The sequence below is a fragment of the Falco rusticolus genome, chromosome 8, assembly GCF_015220075.1.
Source record: "Falco rusticolus isolate bFalRus1 chromosome 8, bFalRus1.pri, whole genome shotgun sequence".
Taxonomy (NCBI): domain Eukaryota; kingdom Metazoa; phylum Chordata; class Aves; order Falconiformes; family Falconidae; genus Falco; species Falco rusticolus.
This window is the reverse complement of record NC_051194.1, coordinates 1811582-1832545: the sequence shown is the minus strand read 5'-3', so window position 1 is coordinate 1832545 and position 20964 is coordinate 1811582. Positions and strand designations below refer to the sequence as shown.

The 20964-nt window shown below is 44.7% G+C and overlaps 1 protein-coding gene across 1 annotated transcript; it reads right to left on the bottom strand.

Annotated features, from left to right (window-relative positions):
* Positions 1 to 1331: 1331 nt before the first annotated feature.
* SHROOM1 (shroom family member 1) lies at positions 1332 to 12539 on the bottom strand. The gene is made up of 7 exons (XM_037397433.1): positions 10145 to 12539; positions 9774 to 9891; positions 8544 to 8840; positions 5778 to 6359; positions 5241 to 5391; positions 3697 to 3969; positions 1332 to 1936 (listed from the first exon to the last, which is right to left on the bottom strand). The coding sequence occupies exons 1-7, from the start codon at positions 12537 to 12539 to the stop codon at positions 1682 to 1684; spliced, it is 4071 nt and encodes a 1356-aa protein (XP_037253330.1). The 3' UTR covers positions 1332 to 1681.
* Positions 12540 to 20964: the final 8425 nt, after the last annotated feature.

Sequence of the window (20964 nt, the reverse complement as noted above, 5' to 3'; positions counted from 1 at the left end):
ACTGCGTTGTTTCTTTTGAAACAAGCACTTCTGCATAAATACGCAAACTTAGAACAGAACAATGCTTCTTTGTTGGAGTCTGAGCAGCACCTGATGATATACTCGCTTATCCTGAAGACTAATACAGAGCACCTGACAAGCTCAGAGCTATTTGTGCTTTATTGCACTGTCACGTATCTCCCAGGCCACTCCTCAACCCGGCCAGGGCAAGTGCACACTGTGCCCTCCTGGGTGTGGGCAGGTTCTCCTTAACAAATATCGCTCATGCAGAACACACAGTCATCTCCTTTTCATACACTGCCCTTCCTCGATCAGTGCATTCATGTTGCCCAGTGAGTAAACTCAGATGAAGAACGTGACCTGAGGTAAAGTGAACCCAAACCACCCGTTCACCCCTACGTCGATGCCCATGCTGGGGGGCTGTGTGTTCATTGAAAGCTCACGCAGTCCCAAAGGTGAAGATGCCTCAGGAACAGAACAGCCTCCTTCAGTGGCAGTGTTACTTACTGTAGTCAGAACACACACCACTACTAAAACATTTCTCAGTAAAGCTTAACATCACGGAATAGAAACAAACATCTATTTTGCCGGTGGAAGAAACCCGAATTTGATTAGCAGCCGCCTTATTCACGGCCTAGGTATGTAGCTCAGACTGAATATTCCTCTCATTGAATACTTAAAAACAAACAAAACACACTCCAATTTTAAATATAGTAACATCACTGGTTTGACTTAACACACAACATTAGTTTAAAATATTTTTGCCAAGGGATTTATATAAAGCCTCACTGAAACTGAATGATCTCCTCCACCCTTCCTACCTACCTTACCCTGCAGCAGAGCCTCCCCCCACGCTCAGCACTTGTGCACACTGACAATTGAAAACTACCAAAAAACAACCCCTGAAGGTGCTGCTTGAAAAATAAGCACTTTGAAAGCAAAGTGAGGACTTTGAAATGATTGTGTAAGGATAAATTCACAGTTTATCATTCCCAAAGGTGTTCAGTTCAGCTGGCACCATCACTGATCAGCTCTTTTGGATGCCAGTGAGGACCACCTTTTTTTTCTGACCCCCTAAGACCTACTACTGAACAGCTTACCAGGATTACACAGAACCAGGCAAGACTGATGTGTGGCGATTGCCAAGAGAGAAAATAATTTTTTTTCTTCTATTATAGTGCATTTTCACTGTGTCATACACAAATGGTAGCTACGAGTGCCGAAGTTCCACTGAAATGGTCTGTAACATTTCCTATGGCTTCAAGCAATCTCCAATACAATACACCCACATCGTTTTTCATTTCAAACACTCAACCCACCCACAAGAGGAAAATAGTTGTATCATTCTTTTATTGAGATTATGTCAATCTGGAAACAGATGGACAGACAACAGAACGGAAAATACACGCCAAGGTAATAGGAGCAACACTTCCTATCTGTCATTTCCAAAATGCAGTCTGCTACATATTGTAAGATGCTGTCAGCTGGCCTGTCCAAAGGGGAAGGCACGTCCAGCATGTGCCTAGAGCATCACCAGAGCATCTAGGCGCTTGGCAATACTGTGGCACTAACAAGATTGCAAGAATTCAGCAAACCCAGCCCAGTGCAGCGAGCGCCTGTGGATTTCCAGGGAAATGTCACTAATTACGATGTGTGAAAACGGATGGTCTGTCGGTGGGTGTCAGAGAGGAATGCTTTTCTCAAGATTTTCTAATTGTTCTTTGAAAAATTTAATCTGCTCTTCGAGGTCCTTCTGTTCAATCAGCAAGGAGGTCTTGACTTGAACAAAGCGGCGGTAGTCCTGGAGCTGCTGCTCGGTCAGGTATTTGGCAAGGATACCAGAGACCACTCTTTCCCTACGATCTAGATTCTCTTTCAGGTCTTTTGCATCTTCTCGCTGTCTAGACAAGAGCTTGTGCCGTTCATTCAGCGATTGCTAATAGAATGAAAAAACAAAGCAGCACACTATGAAAACTCATCATTTCTGGCAGACTCTAGATCTTCATTTGGAAGCCACAGTCGATTTAGTTTAATTACTTCCTCTTGTGGGCTTTGTGTTCCACATGAGTTTTTTCTCGACTGAGTTACTCATTCTTGTGGTTTGTAAGGAAAAGACACCCAGTAAACCCCATCAAGGCTTACTTCTTCCATGCTGCCCTCAGGAAAAAAAAAAATCAATATACTTAACATCCTGGTAATTTAAACATATGCTGTACCTGTCTTCAGTCAATTAGAAGGTCTTTAAGGCACATATCTTTTTATTTTGTGAGTTGCATGTGGCCAGAGTACCAATGTCATATTAAAAAGAGAGCGTGACTTCTATTAAAAGGTACATGTGATAGCATAACTTGGTGCAGACGGTAACTGTTCATCAGAGGCTTCTTTTTAACAAACTCATGAGAATCAAGCCTTGCCTATTCGACAGGATTTTAATACCTTTCACATTTTAGCTAATTATCTTTCAGCTGTTTTCAGATTTTCACAGGGATAGCACTGCTGGAAGTCCAGTTTCAGGACAGCGTCCATAAATACAGCACAGAGCAACAGCCACCATCAACACCCTAAAAATGGAGTCAAAGATTGAGACTACTGGTTTCGCTAACACTGGGGCAGCTGCAGCAACTGGGAGGTGGCTGGCACATAACCAAGCCTTTACTGAGCATGTTATTAAAATTCTTAAATAAATTATGTAATGTATTCACTATGAAGCATATAAAAAGATCACTAAAGAAACAGCAGCCTGCCCCCCCTCCCCCCCCCCCCCCAGCTACAGAGCCAAAGTCAGTGTGAAATATTGCTCAAAATTATTCATGTTAACACGACTGACATTTTGGCACGGGTGCATCCTGGTTCTCTGTACCGCGCTGCATGGCAGGACCCTCTCAGTGCCATTCTGCGTGTCAACAGCAATAAATCTCTAGAGCTACAGGTTGGCAGCAGCACAGCTCCCTGAAATCCCAGTTTTTCTAAATCTGTCCTTTTCTAATTTTGAAATGAGAAATAACAGCAGGTATTATATTGATAAAAGCATGTCTAAAAGCAGCAAGGACAGCAGGAAAGCATAATCCCTGGGATAAACCTGGCTTGTCTCCTTTAGCAAAAAAGAGACTTTTCAGACTTGAAAAGAGTTCCCGGTGAACATGAGACAATTTCTAATTTTCCAGCAAAACTGGCTAGTTGAGCTAAACTACAGGGAATTTTATCTCAAGCTACAACCCTATCTTCTTCCTGCTCGCTATAGTTAAGACAGCCCATCAAGTGAAATATGATTTCAGAGGCAATAATTACCGCATTTGAAATTACCAGTGGGAAGAAAAAAACCAAACCCAAATAACTGCTGCACAGGTCTGGAGCTACGCCACAGGGAGCAGCCCAAGGGTGCAAAGGCCACCCACCCCTCCGGCTCGGATGCTCACAGGGCTCTGCTGGCACCACGCCTGCAGCACGCTGCGGGGCCCACTGCAACCTTCTGCTCTCCAGCGCTGAGCCCGTGGCCCACACCAGCATCCACGCCGCTTCGGCCACGGAGAGACAGCCCCATGCATGGCACTGCACGCTGCCCAGGCAGCGGCGGGTCACGATTCAGGTATAATTTACAACTTTTGGTTAGAACTGCTGGACAGACGAGGTGAGCACAGCCCCACCTGGAAAGAAGTGAACAAAACAAATTAAATACCCTGCTTGCTTGTCACTCACCTTCTCCTCAGCGTCTGTATTGCCATCAATCTGCCTCATGGCGTTTTGGACTCGGGCAAGGCGGCTGGACAAGCAGAGCAGGAGGCTCACAACCTTCTCCAGGTCACCGATGAACATCATGTAGCGCTCGAACTCATTGGGCTTGCAGACGTCCCGCACCGTCGCCTGCAGCTCCTCGCCTCGCTCTGTGCACTCCCTGGCTTCGGAGAGGACAAGCTCCCTTTCCTCCCACAGGGTCTGCAGCTTTGACCGCAGGCTGGAGATGAGTTCCAGCTGCAAAGGGAAAAAAAATAATCACAGAAAAGTGTTATTGCCAAAGAGAATCCACATCATTTCTGGAGAATAGATTTTTTCCTCACGTTGCCAAATTTTTGATTTTTAAAGTAATTTTAAGCTCTGGGAAAGAAAAAGGAATAATAATAAAAAAAAAGAAATATTTTCTAAGCTGTACTTAATTCTCAAACTCTGAAAAGCAAATTACCAGCAATCACCTTGACTGGTGATGCAATTCCTCGCTCAGAGCTTCCAACCTGTTACAAGTGAACTGCAATGAAGATTACAACATGATTACGCACTGTTAGGCTCTAAGTCACGAGCATGAAGTCACAACTCTATTACCAAGCTTTACAAGAACTGACTGGAATTTCATTTATATTACACACAGAACAAGTCAGTCCCCCAGGTGACTGAAACAAGCCCCTGTGCCTGGGGAACAAAGCGACCGGAGGCAGCTGTTCGTTACAGAAATCGTGATATGGAGAAAGGCCTTGACACTGGAGCAGCAGGAGAAGCCCATCAGCTTTCCTGGAAACCAGCCAACGTCACCATGAGCAGGAGCAGCAGTCAGACAGTGGGCAGTGAGGAATATTACCACATGCACTCCAGGAAGACTTTCAGGAAGGCAGATTGTCATTACCTGAGATGGAGCACAGTCAGGTTTCTACAGCCCGCCCCCCTCCCCCCCCAAATTCTTCAAAGCTACATACTGCCCTTCCAAGCTGACATGTTTCTATCATAGTCCAGCTACATCCCAGCTCCCTCTATTCCCTGCACATATGGAAATTAATAGGGCACTATAGTGTGCAGACACTGCTGCCAGTTCTCACGGAGTAAAAAGTATTTCTTGCTTCAGCTGCCAGTTGTAATGGATTTTGCAGATTCTGAGACCGGATCTAAGCGTTAAATTGTGAGTCAGCTGCTGCACAGGAGCCGGCCTCGCAGGGAAACGTATAACCAACCCTGCGTGCCTGCTCCAGGTACAACCCGTCCCCCACAGCCTCCTGAAGAGAAGCATGTGGGAGAAGAGATCTGAAACAAACCAGGCAGGATTTAAATACCACCATTTACAATCAATATGTCAATTTGCCAGGATTTCACACACTAGCAAAAATTATCTGTGTGATAATTATCAAAGTTACCCATGAAACATTATTATTGGGATAAAAGTAATGAATAAAAACATCCACAGTAATAAATGTGAGGTTACTAATAACTTCCTTGTCTTAGTGAAGATACAGCAGTTCCTGTGATGGTCATCTACATACTTTCTTAGATGTGATGTCATCCAGGTTGTCCATGCTGCCTCTGCACCTGTTCAGGACTTTGTTTCCCTTAGAGGCAGGATCTTCGCTCCTTTGCTTGGCACCCTGTTCAGATTCAGGATGTTCTTCTGTTGCATCTCTACTACTTTTCCTGCTATTGGAACAGAAAATAAATACCCACAGCAAGCACTTAAAAGTTTTGTTCTCAAACATTGTGTCCATGTTCTTCCTTATCTTGACTTCAGAATCACTTCCCTCTCTTCTCATAACAGCAATTTTTCTAATTTTTTAAAAGACAGAGAACAAAAGATTTGTGCCTAGGTTTGTCCCAGTCCCTTTTAATATGGCACCATTGAATCACGCTCCTCTTCTGTCACACAGTCTCAGATATTTCTTGATAAGTAAATCTGAAAACTAAAATATTTTGCTAATGAAACAAAAATAAAATAATATGCTCGAGTCATCTCACTACTAGTATATACGTGATATTCATACACTAAAATAGCTTAAAATACAAGGTAATTTGGTTTGTCTACTTACTCGTTCTCCTGCACATGCTGTATGTCTCCCTTTTTCCTGTGCCATTTATCCAGCATGGAAACGTCAACAGGGAACAGACCCTCTATCAAGTCTAAAGCAGTTTTTCTAAGAGGATGAGGAATGAGAACATCAACCAGAGAATTGTCTTTGGCAATGATCTCCATAGCCAGTTCTTCGTATCGCTGGTCTTCAGGAGACTGCAGTCTTCTTTGGGGTAGGTTTGTCTCTCCCTCAGGGAGAAAGTCACTTTGGCTATTGTGCACGGATGTTTCCTTTGCAGTTAAACCTTTGGCTGTATTTTTGTCCCCTTGGTGAGGCTGAGCTACCGCCCCGTGGCAGCATGCCACTCGCTCTGGAGAAGATGCAGGCTCTTGGTCTGGATACTTTACTAAAGCATGGCCACTCAGAGATTTGGTTCTGCATTCCTCCTCCACCTGAGCATCTTCCTTGCTTCCGCTTCTTGGGACAGGAATAGGGGTTTCAGGAGTCAGCTCCTTTGCATCCTGACAACGTGCACGTCCAGTTATGTCACTGTCTCTATATTCATGATTCTCGTATCCATCTTTCTCAGGGTCACAGAAACTATAGGAAAGACAACACTTCCTTTTAATATGAGACATTTCCTTTGCAACAGATATTTTTGCAGCCTATTTAAGCAGCTACAGGTAATTGTCATTATCTTTCCAGCTTCCTCTTTTTTATTAAAGTTTTCTAAATTCAGATTCCATATACCTATTAATTTTGCTTGGGGGGAGAAAAAGGAAGTATGTGAAATGCCTAGTTGCACCAGCCCACGTTGTTTGAATCCCCACTAAATTTCTCAGTTGCTAATTATGACCAAGATAGATATTTTCCAAAATAAACTTATGGTAAATAGTGCCCTAAAACGTCACACCGACGCTGTTTGACCAACAGAGGAAAAGCATGCTGCCAAGAGGACGCAACACATGTGGGGACCCTGCTCCAGCCCCACCTGGGAACCAGCAGTGGAACAGAGCCGGACCACCCGCTCTGCACCCCTTGTACCAGCCCCCGGAGCACAGCCACTGCAGCGCACAAGGGCGAACCTTCTCTGCCTCGCTCCTTACACCCCCATACTCCTATGGCCACAACGCTTCAGCCCAAGAGTGAGCACCAGCTGATGCCACCACTGTCTCCTGTGCATCGCTCCCCCACTGCTCAGCCCTTCTCAGCAAAGGCATCTAGTGCTTCCTTCTCTTTAGGCAAACTGAACACCAGCAGAGAGGAAACGCTGCTCATCTGAGGCTTCTGTTTTGAAACAGCCATTAGACTTAGGTCAAAGTTTTATTGAATCCTTTCAGTTAACCATTCTGAGATCAAAAAAGCGCTGGCCAATGCATGTGGGACCCAGTGCTTTGCACTTCCTGATGCAACACTTTAGAACAAACTTTGATTGAAAAAAGCTGCTTCCTGCAGGGCATAAATAATTATGTTCATGATGACAGAGGAAGTATATATATGTAATTTAAAAATACACTTTGGACCAGGATTTGCAAGAATATAGGGTCACTGTTGAGCGCAAGATGATTGGAATATGCATAGACCAATTTCTGCAGTCATGTAGGCATCCAGGTAACTGCTTGTGAGAACAGTCAGTACATCTGTATATATAAATAATCGTGACTGAATGGACACACCTATTTTTGCCTCTAGCAAAGTTTTTCTTAACCTGACGGTATTATGAGGGGTCAGTAATGAGGAAAGCTAGAGGGATTGGATGGAAGGAAAATTTAAGCCCTCATTTAACTACGTTAACCTGTTAATGTTAATATGTTCATGCAGCAAACATGCCCAGCCTAGTCTGGGGTTTTCTACCACAGCTCAGCAGCACTTTCTTGTGGAGGAAAACAAAGAGAAAAAAGGAGATGCAGCTGTAACAGAATGAAATCTGTACTTACAGCTCTCCCCCAAATATGATAATCTAAATTAATTACTAATGAAACCAGTTCTGGAATTCTCATCTTTTCATTACTTAGTACGTATTATAGAGCTATGATCAAATATGTTTCTGATGTTGTGTTCTGTCCAGAACTTTCAGTTATGTTCATGCTGACCTGCTGAGCCTCTTAGCTAAACCAGAAAATCTAAGAAAAACTTCAAAGTCTCACTAAAAATACAATTTTTTCCCCCCAAAGATAATCAAGCTTCCAGAAACCATTGAGGATTTTTCTGAGTGACTGAAAGAGTGGAAATTCTATTACTATGCAAGTGTCAGCATCACTGCCTTGACGAGATAGAGTTCAGATGCTTTTCTCCCCTGATACTCCTCAAACAAGCAAAACAATTAAGGAGAGTTAACACACAAACTTTCTAGTTAGCTATGTGTAAACAGCATATTTTTTTCCTTTTAAAAAGTACACCAAAAGCCCCTACTACACCACCCTGTGATCACCCACATTTTTGAAGGCTGGGCATATCCGAGCTGTTGCAGATGCCGTTTTTGCTCGAGCTCGGATGAGGGAGCTGTGATCTCAGCGATCTGAAGGATCGAGCTCTCTGTGATCTCAGCGATCTGAAGGAGAGCGGCTGCTGCAGGCAGGCAGCTCAGGTGCACTCTGCGTTTCCCACTTCTCCACACAGCAGAAATTATTTTAAGACTGTCCCAAAATGAAACAAATAGCGTAGCAGATGAATATTCCCATATGGACAACGAAGGATCCCACGACACGAGGACGGAAGCAGAAGCCACGCTGCCGCTGGAGCTCACACATCTGGGCCATCAGCCCCGCGCCGGCGCAGCCTTACCTGGGGGTGCCGAGACAGCTCTCGCAGCGCCGAGCCGGCACCGCTGCACCGGCCGCACATCTGGCGGTGTCCTGGAAATGAAAACAGCACACTGGGGCAACCAGCACCGTCAGCCTAGGCAGCTGCTTGGTTTTACTCCCGTGTTTGTTATCCCCAGAAACAGAGCCCAACAGTAGATCTCCGAGTAGGTTCACCAAGGTTTGTGCTTCTGTGGGTTTTTTTGCTTTGTTTTGTCTACCTCTTTTTATTAATGAAATTGCTACTATGCTCTTCCTAGGTAGCATCCATCTTTTTTTCCTAGAAATCCAAATAATAGGTGACAATAAAATATATCCTCTGCTCTCAGAACAATTCAGAAAGTAGGGACAACATTGGTGGAAGTTTGCCAGCCTCTTCAGCTCGGTAATTTTAGCAGTAGATTATTTGTTTTCTGACCCCTTTATTTTCTTTATTCTGCTTGACAGCAATATTGACAGCTACTGTCCTTCAAATTCAGGAGCCAAAAAGGTTGGTCATTTATAAAAATCTCTCTATAACAACCTTCTCTGGGACAGTGTCCTGAAGAAGTTGCTGTAGTTAACAGTGACTGCTGAAACACAGCATCCCTCTGCAAACATGTCTTCTGCGTGCCAGACCCCATACCCACCCCTCCAGAGGGGACCCTCATGAGCCTGGCATCACCCAGCCCTCGAGCAGAGCCTTCAGCACTGGCACAGGTGTCCCCTGAAGCAGACACATCCTCCCTGCCTTCACCCCTGCACCTGCTGAATGGTAACAAACGGCTCTTCCCAGACCGGGTACGTACCCATCCTTACGCAATTCTCTTGCAACTTTTCCCATTAAACACCTTGTTCACCTTCAACACTTTCTTACCAAATACTTCCAAGAACAATGAATTCTTACACCAGTTGTAAATTCGTAACACCTTAAAGTTGGCAGCAGTTCTCTCAGAATCCTCCCAAATTATTCCCCCTGCACGCTGTGAAGCAGAGCATGCATTTTGCTTTCCAACAGCTACACAGCATTTCCCAGAGATTAAGCCAATGTGGCTTCTCCTCCACATCCATCACCGCTCTACTGCACGCTAAAAGAATAAAATAAATCAAGTCTCAATTCCTCATTTGCGATGTTCAGCAGTTTTTCATGTGACTAGCCCCACAGTTCTCTAGAACAGGTAGAGAGTCATACATTGGACTCAAACAATAATTAATATCTTAATATCTTTCTCACCTGTGTGGAAGGAGGAGTCGATTTTGATCTCTCACGAGCTCTCCCAGATGCAGGAGCACCTGCCCGTGGCAGACATTCAGCTGACACACACCTGCTGGTGCAGCTCCCCCTCGCTTTGCTGGGAGACAGGTCCTGCCTCAGGGCTGTGGTACCACCAGCAGCAGGGCTGGGATGGCACCTGCTGCCCACACTCAGCGGGGGAACAAAAGCCAAAGGAGAAAAAACATCTGGCGATTTTTCTTTGCAGAAAATATCATTTTTTTGTGTCTTCCTGCTCCCATTTGGATTGGAAATCTTGCCAGGAGGCCACCTGGGATGCAACAGCCTCTTCTGCAGGGGTGGCTTATGCAGCGGGAGATGCTGTGAGCTACCTGGTCTTTGATTAATCTTTCGTTCCATGTATTCGATAAGTGCAGTATGCTGGATTTGTTTCAGCTCTGTCCTGGAGATACCTGAACTGGGAAGTGCCCTCCCTCTGTTCTCCAGAGTCTTCCTCATAGCTGCCACTGTGTCTTGCTCAGTGATTTCAGCCCTGACTTGACTCCATGATACTTCCTTATCTGCTAGCTGATCGAGCTTCTCAGGTTCAGAATAACACAGTTTCTTTTGCTCTTTGGTTACCCTTTTCCTTGCCCCTATTCGACCTGCTTGTGGCCTCTTAATTTCTTCATCTCTACTGAAACTTTGCAAGCATTCTAGATGAGAAGGGGAAGAAGGAACAGGTTTGGCATCCTCGTTTGCACTGGATAACGAGAAAGACCGAAGGTGTTCAATTGATGGCCTTTTAGAGGGTTTCTGTCTCAGTCTCACAGGCAAACTCATCTGCAAGTCTTTTCTTTTAAAGGAAGTTTCTCTCAGAACCTTCTTCTGAGCCACTTTAAGTTTCTCTCTATAGTCACTCTTGAAACTGTCATCCATGAATGAAGCAGGACTCCCGAGAATGAGATCATTGGTCTTGGGCAGGAGATCATCAGCACTGCCCTGATGGTGGTGGCTTGTCCTCTGGACCTGTTTGCTCTCCCTTTGTATCTCTAGACATCGCGCTGAGGCAGAGCAGCCGCTTGCTGGAAATTCCTTTGGTGAGCTCCTTGAGTCCCCTTGATACTGGGTGGGCTTGTTGTGGTGCAGGATATTGGTGGGTTTCCCCCCAGAAAGATAGTAAAGCATGGGAGTCGTCTGCCTGGTTATCTGTTCACCAGCGAGATCATCCTGAGGCTTTCTTAAGCACTGTTTTTGAAATTCAGCTTGATATTTCTGAACAGGAGGTTCCTCTTGTTCTAGAGCCACACTAAGGTCAGGACTGCCTTTATTAGCCTGTTTTTCTTTCTTGACTTCACATAAAAACTGAGATGTGGAGTCTTCGTTTGGTCTGAAAAAGGACATCTGGCTATTATTATCACAGCATTGCTTATTTCCCTGATCTGACTCCTCACCGTGAAGGTGCCCTGCTTCTACAGCATTGTAGCTGCAGGACAGCAATGATCTCTGCATTTTGGCTTGCTGATTCGGGAGTGGCTCCCTAAAATGACTCCCAATTTTTTCTTCAGAGTCATGGCACTGATTTTCGTCTGTACAACTGTTCAGCTTCCTGGAAGCATTTGTAATTAGAGGAGCATTCTCCATATATTTTAAGTCACAGCTGTCCTCAAACACATCTTGATCCATGTCTGAATGCAGCTCGGCACGGAGCGGGCGCTGAGTGCAGGGCAAGGATCCTGGTCGTTGGCTGGGTTCTGGCACTGCGCTTTGCAGATCCGCTGCTCTGAAAGCTGGCTTACGTACTCCACCAGGACACTGTTTGTCTTCTTGTGTATCATTAACAGCGTTAGGGTTGGTATGCGCTGGGTGATGGGACTTGGAGTTCATCTCTTCAGTAATTTTATAAACATGATCTGAGTTATAAGCAGAAAGTATTTTAGGAACATTAGACACAGAGTCAGTCTTTAAATATTCTTGAAAAATGAATGAAGAAGGCCTGCTGAAAATGTGTGGATTGCTTCTCTTTATAGGTTGGGATGGTCTCCACTCTCCGTTTTCCTCCACCTTCAACCCCTGAATTTTTGATATAGATACCTCATTTGCAGAGTCAGTAGAAAGGCCCTTGTTTTCCAGACTTTTTCCCCTAGCAGCCGCTGTATCTTGCTCTGTAAGTTCATCCCTGCATTGGCGCCATGGCAGCTCCCTATCTGTTAGCTGATTGTCCTTCACACCATACTCACCGTGACTTCCAGAGTTGTGCCTCCCTCTTGAGTTCTCAAGATGTCTAGTGACTTTATAGCTATCAAGTCGTGTGGGAGGAGAAGGTGGAGGTGCCACCAGAGCTAGTGGTCCCTGATTTAAAGTCCCTCGGGTAGGAGTGCTTCCACAGCATTCAGCGAGACCAGTGCTGTGAGACTTTTTATGGATACTCAGGTCTGGTGCCTTGTATGGATGCAGGCATCTGAGGTCAGAGTTTTCTGCACTGAGATTATAAATACCACTTACATATTCCGAGTCCATGTACGGTACCTGCTCTGGAGGCAAACACCAGTTTTCACTAGAGCGCAATAGGGTGGAATACTCTGGAACATTTGATCCCCCTGAGAAAGAGCTGTAAGCAGAGTCCACTCTTCCAGGGAGGTGCAAGAGATGGTCTACGCTGCCCATCAGCTTCACTGGTGAAAGACCACTGCCATTTTCAGGAGAGGTCACAGGCTCTACCAGCTCTCCAAGTCTGCCACTTTGCCTGTGAGCCCATCTTTCTATCTCATTCCCAGATGAAGCCATGTCGCAGCCTTCCCAGACATCAAAGTCTGATTAAATGTCCACAACCAAGCTGTTTGAAAAGCACATTTTTCTCTGCAGTCACATTCCACTAATATCTAGAGGATCCTAAAAAGAAAGAGAAAGATGTGAAAAAGACTCATTGGGAGGATTCTGATCACACCTGGGGAGATCAGGCAGTGAGCATCACCCATGTGCTTGAGATGAGAACTTAAAAACAGTATTTAGAGCAGGTAGCACTAAATTTCTGGCTTCAGTAATTATCAGGACCTTGGAACAACCATTTCCTCTATCACAGAGTAACTAAGTCTTTAATAACAAGAGTTCTCTAGATCTTCATTGAATCGAAAGGACTACACATACAATTAGAAGATGCTCTTTCATTATGATTGCACAACATCAAGAACCAGAATCGAAACTTGCTTCTGAATATGCCTTGAAACAAGCCTGAGGGGTTGAAAATCCCAGCTCAGATGCTACCTAATCCTGGAGTTGCTTAAACACAAATACATATCTGGCCAGCTGAAGTTTCTAAGTGACTTAGAGTTGTGCTTCCAAAAACGCTCACAACCATGGATTGGTGCCTCACTCCAATTCGCACGGGTCTAAGCCACGGAGGGGCCTTGCAGCTATGTGACTATGATGACATTACACAAAGCGTGTCCCAAACCCTACCAGTGCCTCCACGTTTCCTTTCAGAAAATCTCACGCAGAAATACGATGACACGAACAGTTAGCTGGACATGTCAGTGCCCCATGGAGAACTGCACTGAACTAGCAGTGTGCAGATTAACCCAGAAGAGTTATCAAATAGGAAGAAATTATGACTATGATCAGTCTTATCAGCCTTCTCCCCCCTCCATAAAGACTTCCATTGTTTCTCAGAGAAGCAAGAATCAAATCATACTTTATTTCATGAACATGATGAAAATGGTTTATCATTTAAGTGAGCTTCCATGCCATTGCCATGCATGCTCAAAAATGCCCATCTTGAAAAACCTTTCCCACCTTTCCCAGAGGCTTATAGTGAGTGGCTTGATGAGAGATTCTGCTGTCAGTAACAAACCATAGATTTTAAAAGACAGCCAAATATTTTTGATGGCTGATGCTAGGAACTCCTCTGCAAACATACCAAATGTACTAGAAAAAAAAGCACCAGCTTAGATTTCACGTGCAACAAATACACAACTTTTGCAGAGTCTAGAAAACAGCCTGTGTTTATCAGCAGCACCCAACGTTTACTCTGTTATACGTGCAGGCAGGCTTAATTTAAGAAGCGAGATCTTTACAAGCAGCCGGCTTAATAGGCCAACATCAGGCTGCAAGAAATGGCCACACTAACAGCATCACCCCTCAGCCGCCTCTGCCATCTTCAAACCCCACCAACACGCTCACAGGCAGTACAAGACCCAAACAAAGAGCTGAACGTGGCAAACCAGGTGCTAGTCAGTGACCTTGCTCAGTAATTCTCATTTAGACCAGTTCTAAAGACTGATTAGTTATTAAAAGAAAGCAAGAAAACATTCTTGAAAACCTTCAGTGACAAGCTACTCCAGTAATGCACCTTCTGAGGAGATGCAAACCATTTCCAAATCCTACCAGAATATGACATGCCTGATTTCTTCAGAGAGGTTGAACTCACCAGACCTTGATCTGCCATTCCCAATACCGTACATCTGCAGTGGGGCCTCATAAAGCTGGCAGAAAGAGAGGTTTCAAGGGTGATGTTGCTGTTTAATCAAAAAAACTTCACATTCCTGCCTTGTTTCAGAGACAGTCCTGGTATCGTTCATTTTGAGCCAAAGGAAGAGATGGACAGGAGCCAAAATACACAAGTTAATCTATAAAGGGAACTTGGGACTGGTAGGGCACAGTAAATAAGTTAACTAGTTTCTGAGAAATGAAAACAGCATAACACTGCACAGTGGGAATTTCTGCTGGGCTCTTTTAGAAATTTCAGTACGAAACCAACTCAAGGACACCTGGAGAAGGCATCTCCCTCTTCACAGACGATCTAAAATGCTGCTGTGAAATTGAATTGTCTATCCCTGAATAACAGGGTCACATAGGAAACGTGATGCATCAATGGCTGATAACGACATTCCCTACCCTTTTCACCATGGTGTATTGAAGAATTTAAAGAAATAAAAACCATAGATCCCTGGTGAAAGGAAAACCTTGGATTTTCTGAAGCTCCAGAGAAAGAAAATCAGTCAAGAGAATGATTACACTGACACTCAGTGCAGAATCAGACTGTAGCACAGCTGCATCCACAGTGCAGTTACGTTACCTAAATGAACAGACTGCACCTAAAAACCCGGACCACCGCAGCAGCTGCTGGGTCTTGCTGAGCTGTGCAAGCTCAGAGGTATCTGGCGGTGCACAGGAGCAAACCCCATGGTAGCAACATTCCACAAAAGAACCAGAAGGCAGATTCCTATGTCATTTTAATCTCTGGTTTTTTTAATCAAAATTTTATTCCAGTGGAACCTCTCCAAGCAGCTCTATTACTCGACTGTTGCTATTAATAGACAGAGCCAAGTCTTTGTCTGGGGTGTCATGGCACCGTTCCACCAAAGTTAATGGAGCCACCCTGATTTATGATGAGAATTTGGCTCTAACTTTTCACAGCAATGTGCAGAATCTGAATAACAGTTGTGGTGTGGTTTATGTACATCAATGGAAGCACTCTCTCTGTTTCCTGTCACAGTGTTTCCCAGGATCTGTTTTCCCTCATTATTTCAAGGTACCCATTTGTGATTTACGGTGAGGTCAGCAATACAGCGAAGATTTCTTTGATTTGGGTTTTTATGATGATACCAGAAATAATAGGAAATATAATTTCAGTATCTTAGAAGATCGAGGTAAGAACACCTGACCTGGAAACAGCACCAGCAAGCACCAAGTCCCTGTTTGTGCCAGGTGCAGGAGGACACTGCAGCTCATCGCACATTCCCTCCCCTGTCTGCTCCTCCTGTGCAGTCTCTCCTGTCACCAGCCTGAAGCCACTGCAGCCTTCCCCTCCTGCTCCGAGGAGAAGGGTCGGTTAAGCAAGAAGACACTCCCCTCCACCACCCTGGGTGCCCTCTGCTCCCACTCTCGCCACGGCCCGCATTCTGCCTGTATGTTTTGCTTAAGACCAAGTTTGCAATTTCACATCCTTGAAGTAACTGAAAAAGATGAGAACTGAAGATATAATGTTCCCCAGAAGTCTCTGCTAGAATGAAATAATACCATACTAAAACACATCTTAGGGAAAACCTGTCACAGTGGAAGCACAATTGTAGATCTCAATGTGTTTGAAGAACTATGTGAAAACTGCCTTCTCTTTCACATGCAAGAGAAAAACCTTCAGGTACTTAAAACTCAACTGACATGAACAATGGTATTATTGTTCTCCTCAGCTGGTAAGTGGTAGAGCACCCCCATGGACTGCACTGTCTCTGGGTCTTACAAATGCTCTGGCCAGGCTGTAATACAACTCGCACATTCCAGACGGGCTTGCAATATTTTCATTGTAGACCTCTGAAAGCAAGAAGAAAAATGTTAATTAAATGTATCAGAACGAAGAACACCAAAAGATTAAGGGAAGTGTATTAACAGTGTGTCACTCCATGCCCAAGGAAGAAATAAAGCCACTAACAACCTATTAGGATGCAAAGTTCTTTGCTGTTTATTTGTTTTTTTAAAGAGAGACTAATGACATCCATCCACTCATTTATTATAAAATTGAGGTTGGAACTCAACCTCAATTATATTAGAACTGAGGTTGGAAAATACCTTTAAGATCATCGAGTCCAGCTGTTAACCCAGCACTGCCAAGCCCACCACTAACCCACGGCCCCAAGCACCGCACCGACGTGTTTTTTAAATACCCCCAGGGACGATGACCCCACCACTCCCCAGGCAGCCGGGTCCAGCACTGGACAACCCTTTCCGTGAAGGAATTCTTCCTACTCCCCCATCTGAACCTCCCCTGGCGCAACTTGAGGCCGTTTCCTCTTGTCCTGTCGCTGGTTACTTGGGAGAAGAGACCGACCCCCCCTGCCCAGCCCCCCTGTCAGGTGGCCGTAGGGAGCCACCAGGCCCCCAGAGCCGCCCCCTCCCCAGGCCGAGCTCCCCCAGCCGCCCCCCATCAGACCGGAGCCCCAGCCCCTTCCCCAGCCCCGTACTTCCTCCAGGACTACAGCGCACCCTGCACAGAGCACAGCCCTCTCTGCAAAGCAGTCTGCACATACAAAGCACGTGCTCTTTGCTTTATAGATCTGACAAACCAGAGAGATGTGACAAACAAAAGCATGGAAGAGAAACAGGGTCTCCATAGGGAATAGGACCCGCCTAATGCTTCCCAGCAGGCCGGTGGCTGAGGAAGAACAAAACCCAGATAACACAGAATGCCGCCTACATAAGGCTGGGCTGTCTCTGGTCTAAGATAATGAAATCTTCTGTCTCAATACACTATTTCTTCCAAATGTCCACCACTATATTAATACAAAAAAAATAGTAGTGGCAAGGCAGTGCTGGAAAATTCAGTGTTACAGCCCATGCTATACGTTTTCTCAGCTCACGTACAAGTGCTCGCATTAAAATTCTTCACCCGAACATTATCAAATGCAGTTCCTGAGCATTCAGTGCAGGTTCATGTCCTGAGTCCTGAAGTCTCCGGTCCCTCACAAACTGCTTGCTAAAACACCCGTCACCACCTCAACCTCTTAATTCTAGGGGAAGGTGCCTTGTATTGCACAACCTTGAATTCCTTGCAAACAACTTAGTAGGTCAAAGCCTCACGTCTCTGGCAAATTAACTTTACGCAGAGAGAAATCAGCAACTCTTGACTGCAGTCAGTTAGCAAGTTACCCGTCTTCTAAGGGCAAGCTTTCTTCTGCTCACAGTTTGTTCCTCTTTGACCTCATTTAGATTGTATTAGGTGTTGCTAATTAATCCATAACTCACCTGCAGTTACATACAACACTTGCCCAAGCAAAGCATCACCCATCTGAAACACAGGTATTTTGTCAAGTTTCTGATTTACCCTCAGCAACCCAGGAGTAACAGCCCCTGACACCGAGCACAGCCATGCAGTATGTTTGCACGCTTATGCAGTTCCCTTAAAGTTTACCAGCACAATCTTTCCATCAGAAAAGCAAGAACTTTTTTCCTTAATAAACACAAGCAGAGTTCAAACCTCCTTTTGAGACTGGGCTATTGGTGTTTATGGGTGAGGAACTGTAACTCTGGCAAACCAAACAGGACTCCTCCTCCTCCTCTTTGCCTGCCACTCTGGAGGCAAAGGCCCTGCTAACATGTTGGTGTGTGTAAAACTTCATAGATCTGTTCCTGTAAAACTGCCATTTTGAGACAAACAGCTCTGTGGAAATAAAGGGGAAAAACACAGCTATTAATCCACATCAAACTACAACATGTTCTCCAAGCAACGAGAATAAGTGTGTGAAATGCAAAGCAAACAGCATGACCAACCTACCAATATTATGTCATGTACATGTTTGTGAATGACCTGTTTCTTATCAAAGGGTAAACACCTGATGTAAATATTAGCCAAAATTCTTCAGATTCCAATCAGTTGCACAGCCACAGCACCTGACCCATCTGTTTCACAGACCATGAGATCTAATTGCTACCGAAATATCGTCTGTGAGACTTGCTTCAGCAGGCAATCTCCCTGGCCATCCTGGGGAAGCCCAAAGAGTCTGAAATCCCAGGGAAGACAAGTGCAGAGTTTCTGGTGTCGCAGACACTTTTGGTAGGTCATCAACTGATGATCTAGCACAGGTTCCCAGATCTCCATCCAGGTCTTCCTGGACAGAAATCTATGCACGTGCACAACATGGATGCATTCTCAATGACTGTATCTCCAAGACATGAGACATCTGGAAATAAGAGCTTCTCCTTTGACGAGACTGTGAAATATCTAGAAATTCCAGACAAATGTCTGAAGTCTTCAAATTCCATCACTTTCACAAGACTGTTGAAAGGGTGAAAGAAACGGAAGGATACCACAACCAGGAAAGCGTGGCTGGCTGATCAATTTTGTACCCAGCATCTCTGAAAGCCACTGTTTCTCTCTTAGCTTATTTTTTCTTTTTTTAAATAGATAAATTCTCTTTATTATTATTTTTTTCTAGCCTATAATCAACAATTTCACCCCCAGGACTTTCAGCTTTAGGGTTCAAACAGGAAAGCAGACAGCTCAGATGACATACCCTTTAGATGACTAGAAAACACAGACTCTGCTAATCTGTGTTTTTCTGGCAAAGATTTCTGAGAACTCTAAAAGCCAGATTTGCCTTTTAGTGCGATTTCCAGAGCTATCAGGCAGGTAGCTAATGGCAGCCAAGGGGATCATACATCAAAACCCAAGGACAAACATTCAAGTTTGGCTTACACGGGCCCAGTGGGAAACTCACCCTGCTACTGGGAGCCAGGGAAAGTCAAAGCATCAGACATTCTCAAAACAGAGGCTAAATGGGATTTAGAGGAGGTTTGTGCCTTGTGTGCACAGAAATAAATTTCACCATAGTTGGAGGAACGTAAACATTTCCACTAAAACCCACAGATACAGACTTAAGGCTCTCTGGAGCTATGAAAGCATCCAGAGTAATCTAGAGGAGGATGAAAATAATAATAATAATAATAATGCATGTAAATATCCTCCCTCCCTTTTTTTGTGGGGGCGGGGAGGGAGATAAATCTCTCTGAACTTGCTTACCCAGCTCTGCCTAGTTCTCTGCAGGGGGGAGACAACCCTGCTGAGTACGTGGGAGCTTTGCTCGAGCCACGGTGCCAGAATGGGTCCGTCCTGCGCCTCCCCTGCAGGAACCCCCATACAGCAATAGCCCCACTGCTGGCACGAACGCCTGGCACAGCAGGAACACGGTCGCCTAGCTGATGAAAAGCAGAGGCCCAAATAAAATGTTTTTGGACCCAAGAACCATGATCTGATCTCTGGCCAAGGATTTAATGAGGAAGATCAGGTTTGGCAACTCTTCACAGCCCTGCGAGAGACCTTTTCTGAGCACCCAGCAGGCTGACCTTTTAATTAGAGCGGTCACCTGCCACATACTTCTCCATTGTCCTTGAATTCCCCAACTTTCCTTATTTAGCCTCAAAAATTTTGCTTGGCTTCCATCATCATTATTCCCTAATCTACAAAACACCAAACACTCTTTTTTGTTTCTACTTCTGAAAGCACTTCTCAAAACATTCTTTTGCCAGAAATCAGTTTCATCCCAAATGTATGCATTTCTTTCCAATCATTTCCATTTCATCCCTTCTTACTTCATCACAATTTTCCTTCTTTATTTTTCAAATCTAATCAAGTTCATTTGATGCCATTAAGTTTACCAACCATACTGCTTTTACCAGCTACAAGAACAGACTCAAAAATATTCAAGAGCAATAAAGAACTACAGACTCTACAGAACTCAAAATTTCAGACAGAGAAAAAACCCTAATGGTACTTTGATTTTTAGTCATATGCCTTTAGAATTAGTATATATTATCTAGTATCTTAGAGAACACAGAAGAAAAATCAAAGTTAAAACTCTTCATGAGTCTCCTTCCTCTCCCGACAACAAGGCTGCTCTTCAAGGGCAGAAAACAACTTTCCACCCCCCCCCACACCTGACTCAGTACAAACAAAGAGGCAAGGAATCTCAGACGGATCAGGACACATTCAGAGGACTGCTTTCTCCCTGGTGCATAAGCCATCACATTTTAACAGACAGCAAGGAAAAAAAGCGGTTTGATTTCCAGGAACAGCGTAAACTGCAACGCCAGCACAGGCTGACGGACGAGCGGTACGAGCAGCCTCAGAAGCTGTTCTCTCATTCCGAGCTCGCTGGCTGCTTGCCAGCAAGGACATCCAAGAAATATCAGAGAAAAATGAAATTCTCACAGTCACCCTGACCTAGTACTGACTGCACTGCGCTTCCCACAGCTTAGGCATCAAGTCAAGCCTGCAAGAGAAGAAACCGGCCTCTAAATAGGTGAAATCCAGTTCAACATCTCCTTCCACCGACTGATGTGTGGTTTGAGTGCAGAGTAACTAACAGGATGAGTTAGCCAGCACTCTGTGCAAGACAGTTTTAAAAATATGTCTATTATTTACATCCTGTAAGTAGAAAAACCCAAGTGCTTCTAACAGGCAGCTCCAGCAGCTGCCACACATCCTGAGCCACACGCATTCACAGCACTACATGGGTCAGAATCTGCCTTTGGGCTTCCGTGGAGCTCTGGGAGAGCTACCTTGCACCAAAACTCAGAGGCAAGAGTTGGCTGGCTGGGAAATGCCATACAGTCATCTTATCTTTTGAAGAACAGTGGCTTGCTGGCAACTATATAGGCTTTCTTTTGTTATAATATAAAATTAGTCCCAGAATCTTAATGGATGGCTCTGTCATTGCAGTCC

Excerpts from the sequence above, each read along its gene's own strand:
- SHROOM1 (XM_037397433.1), bottom strand. The coding sequence starts at position 12,539 with ATGGCTTCATCTGGGAATGAGATAGAAAGATGGGCTCACAGGCAAAGT. Across the intron at positions 8,841-9,773 it reads CGACTCCTCCTTCCACACAG|GAAAAAAAGATGGATGCTAC; the intron begins GTGAGAAAGATA and ends TTGGATTTCTAG. Across the intron at positions 3,970-5,240 it reads ATGACATCACATCTAAGAAA|CTGGAACTCATCTCCAGCCT; the intron begins GTATGTAGATGA and ends TTCCCTTTGCAG.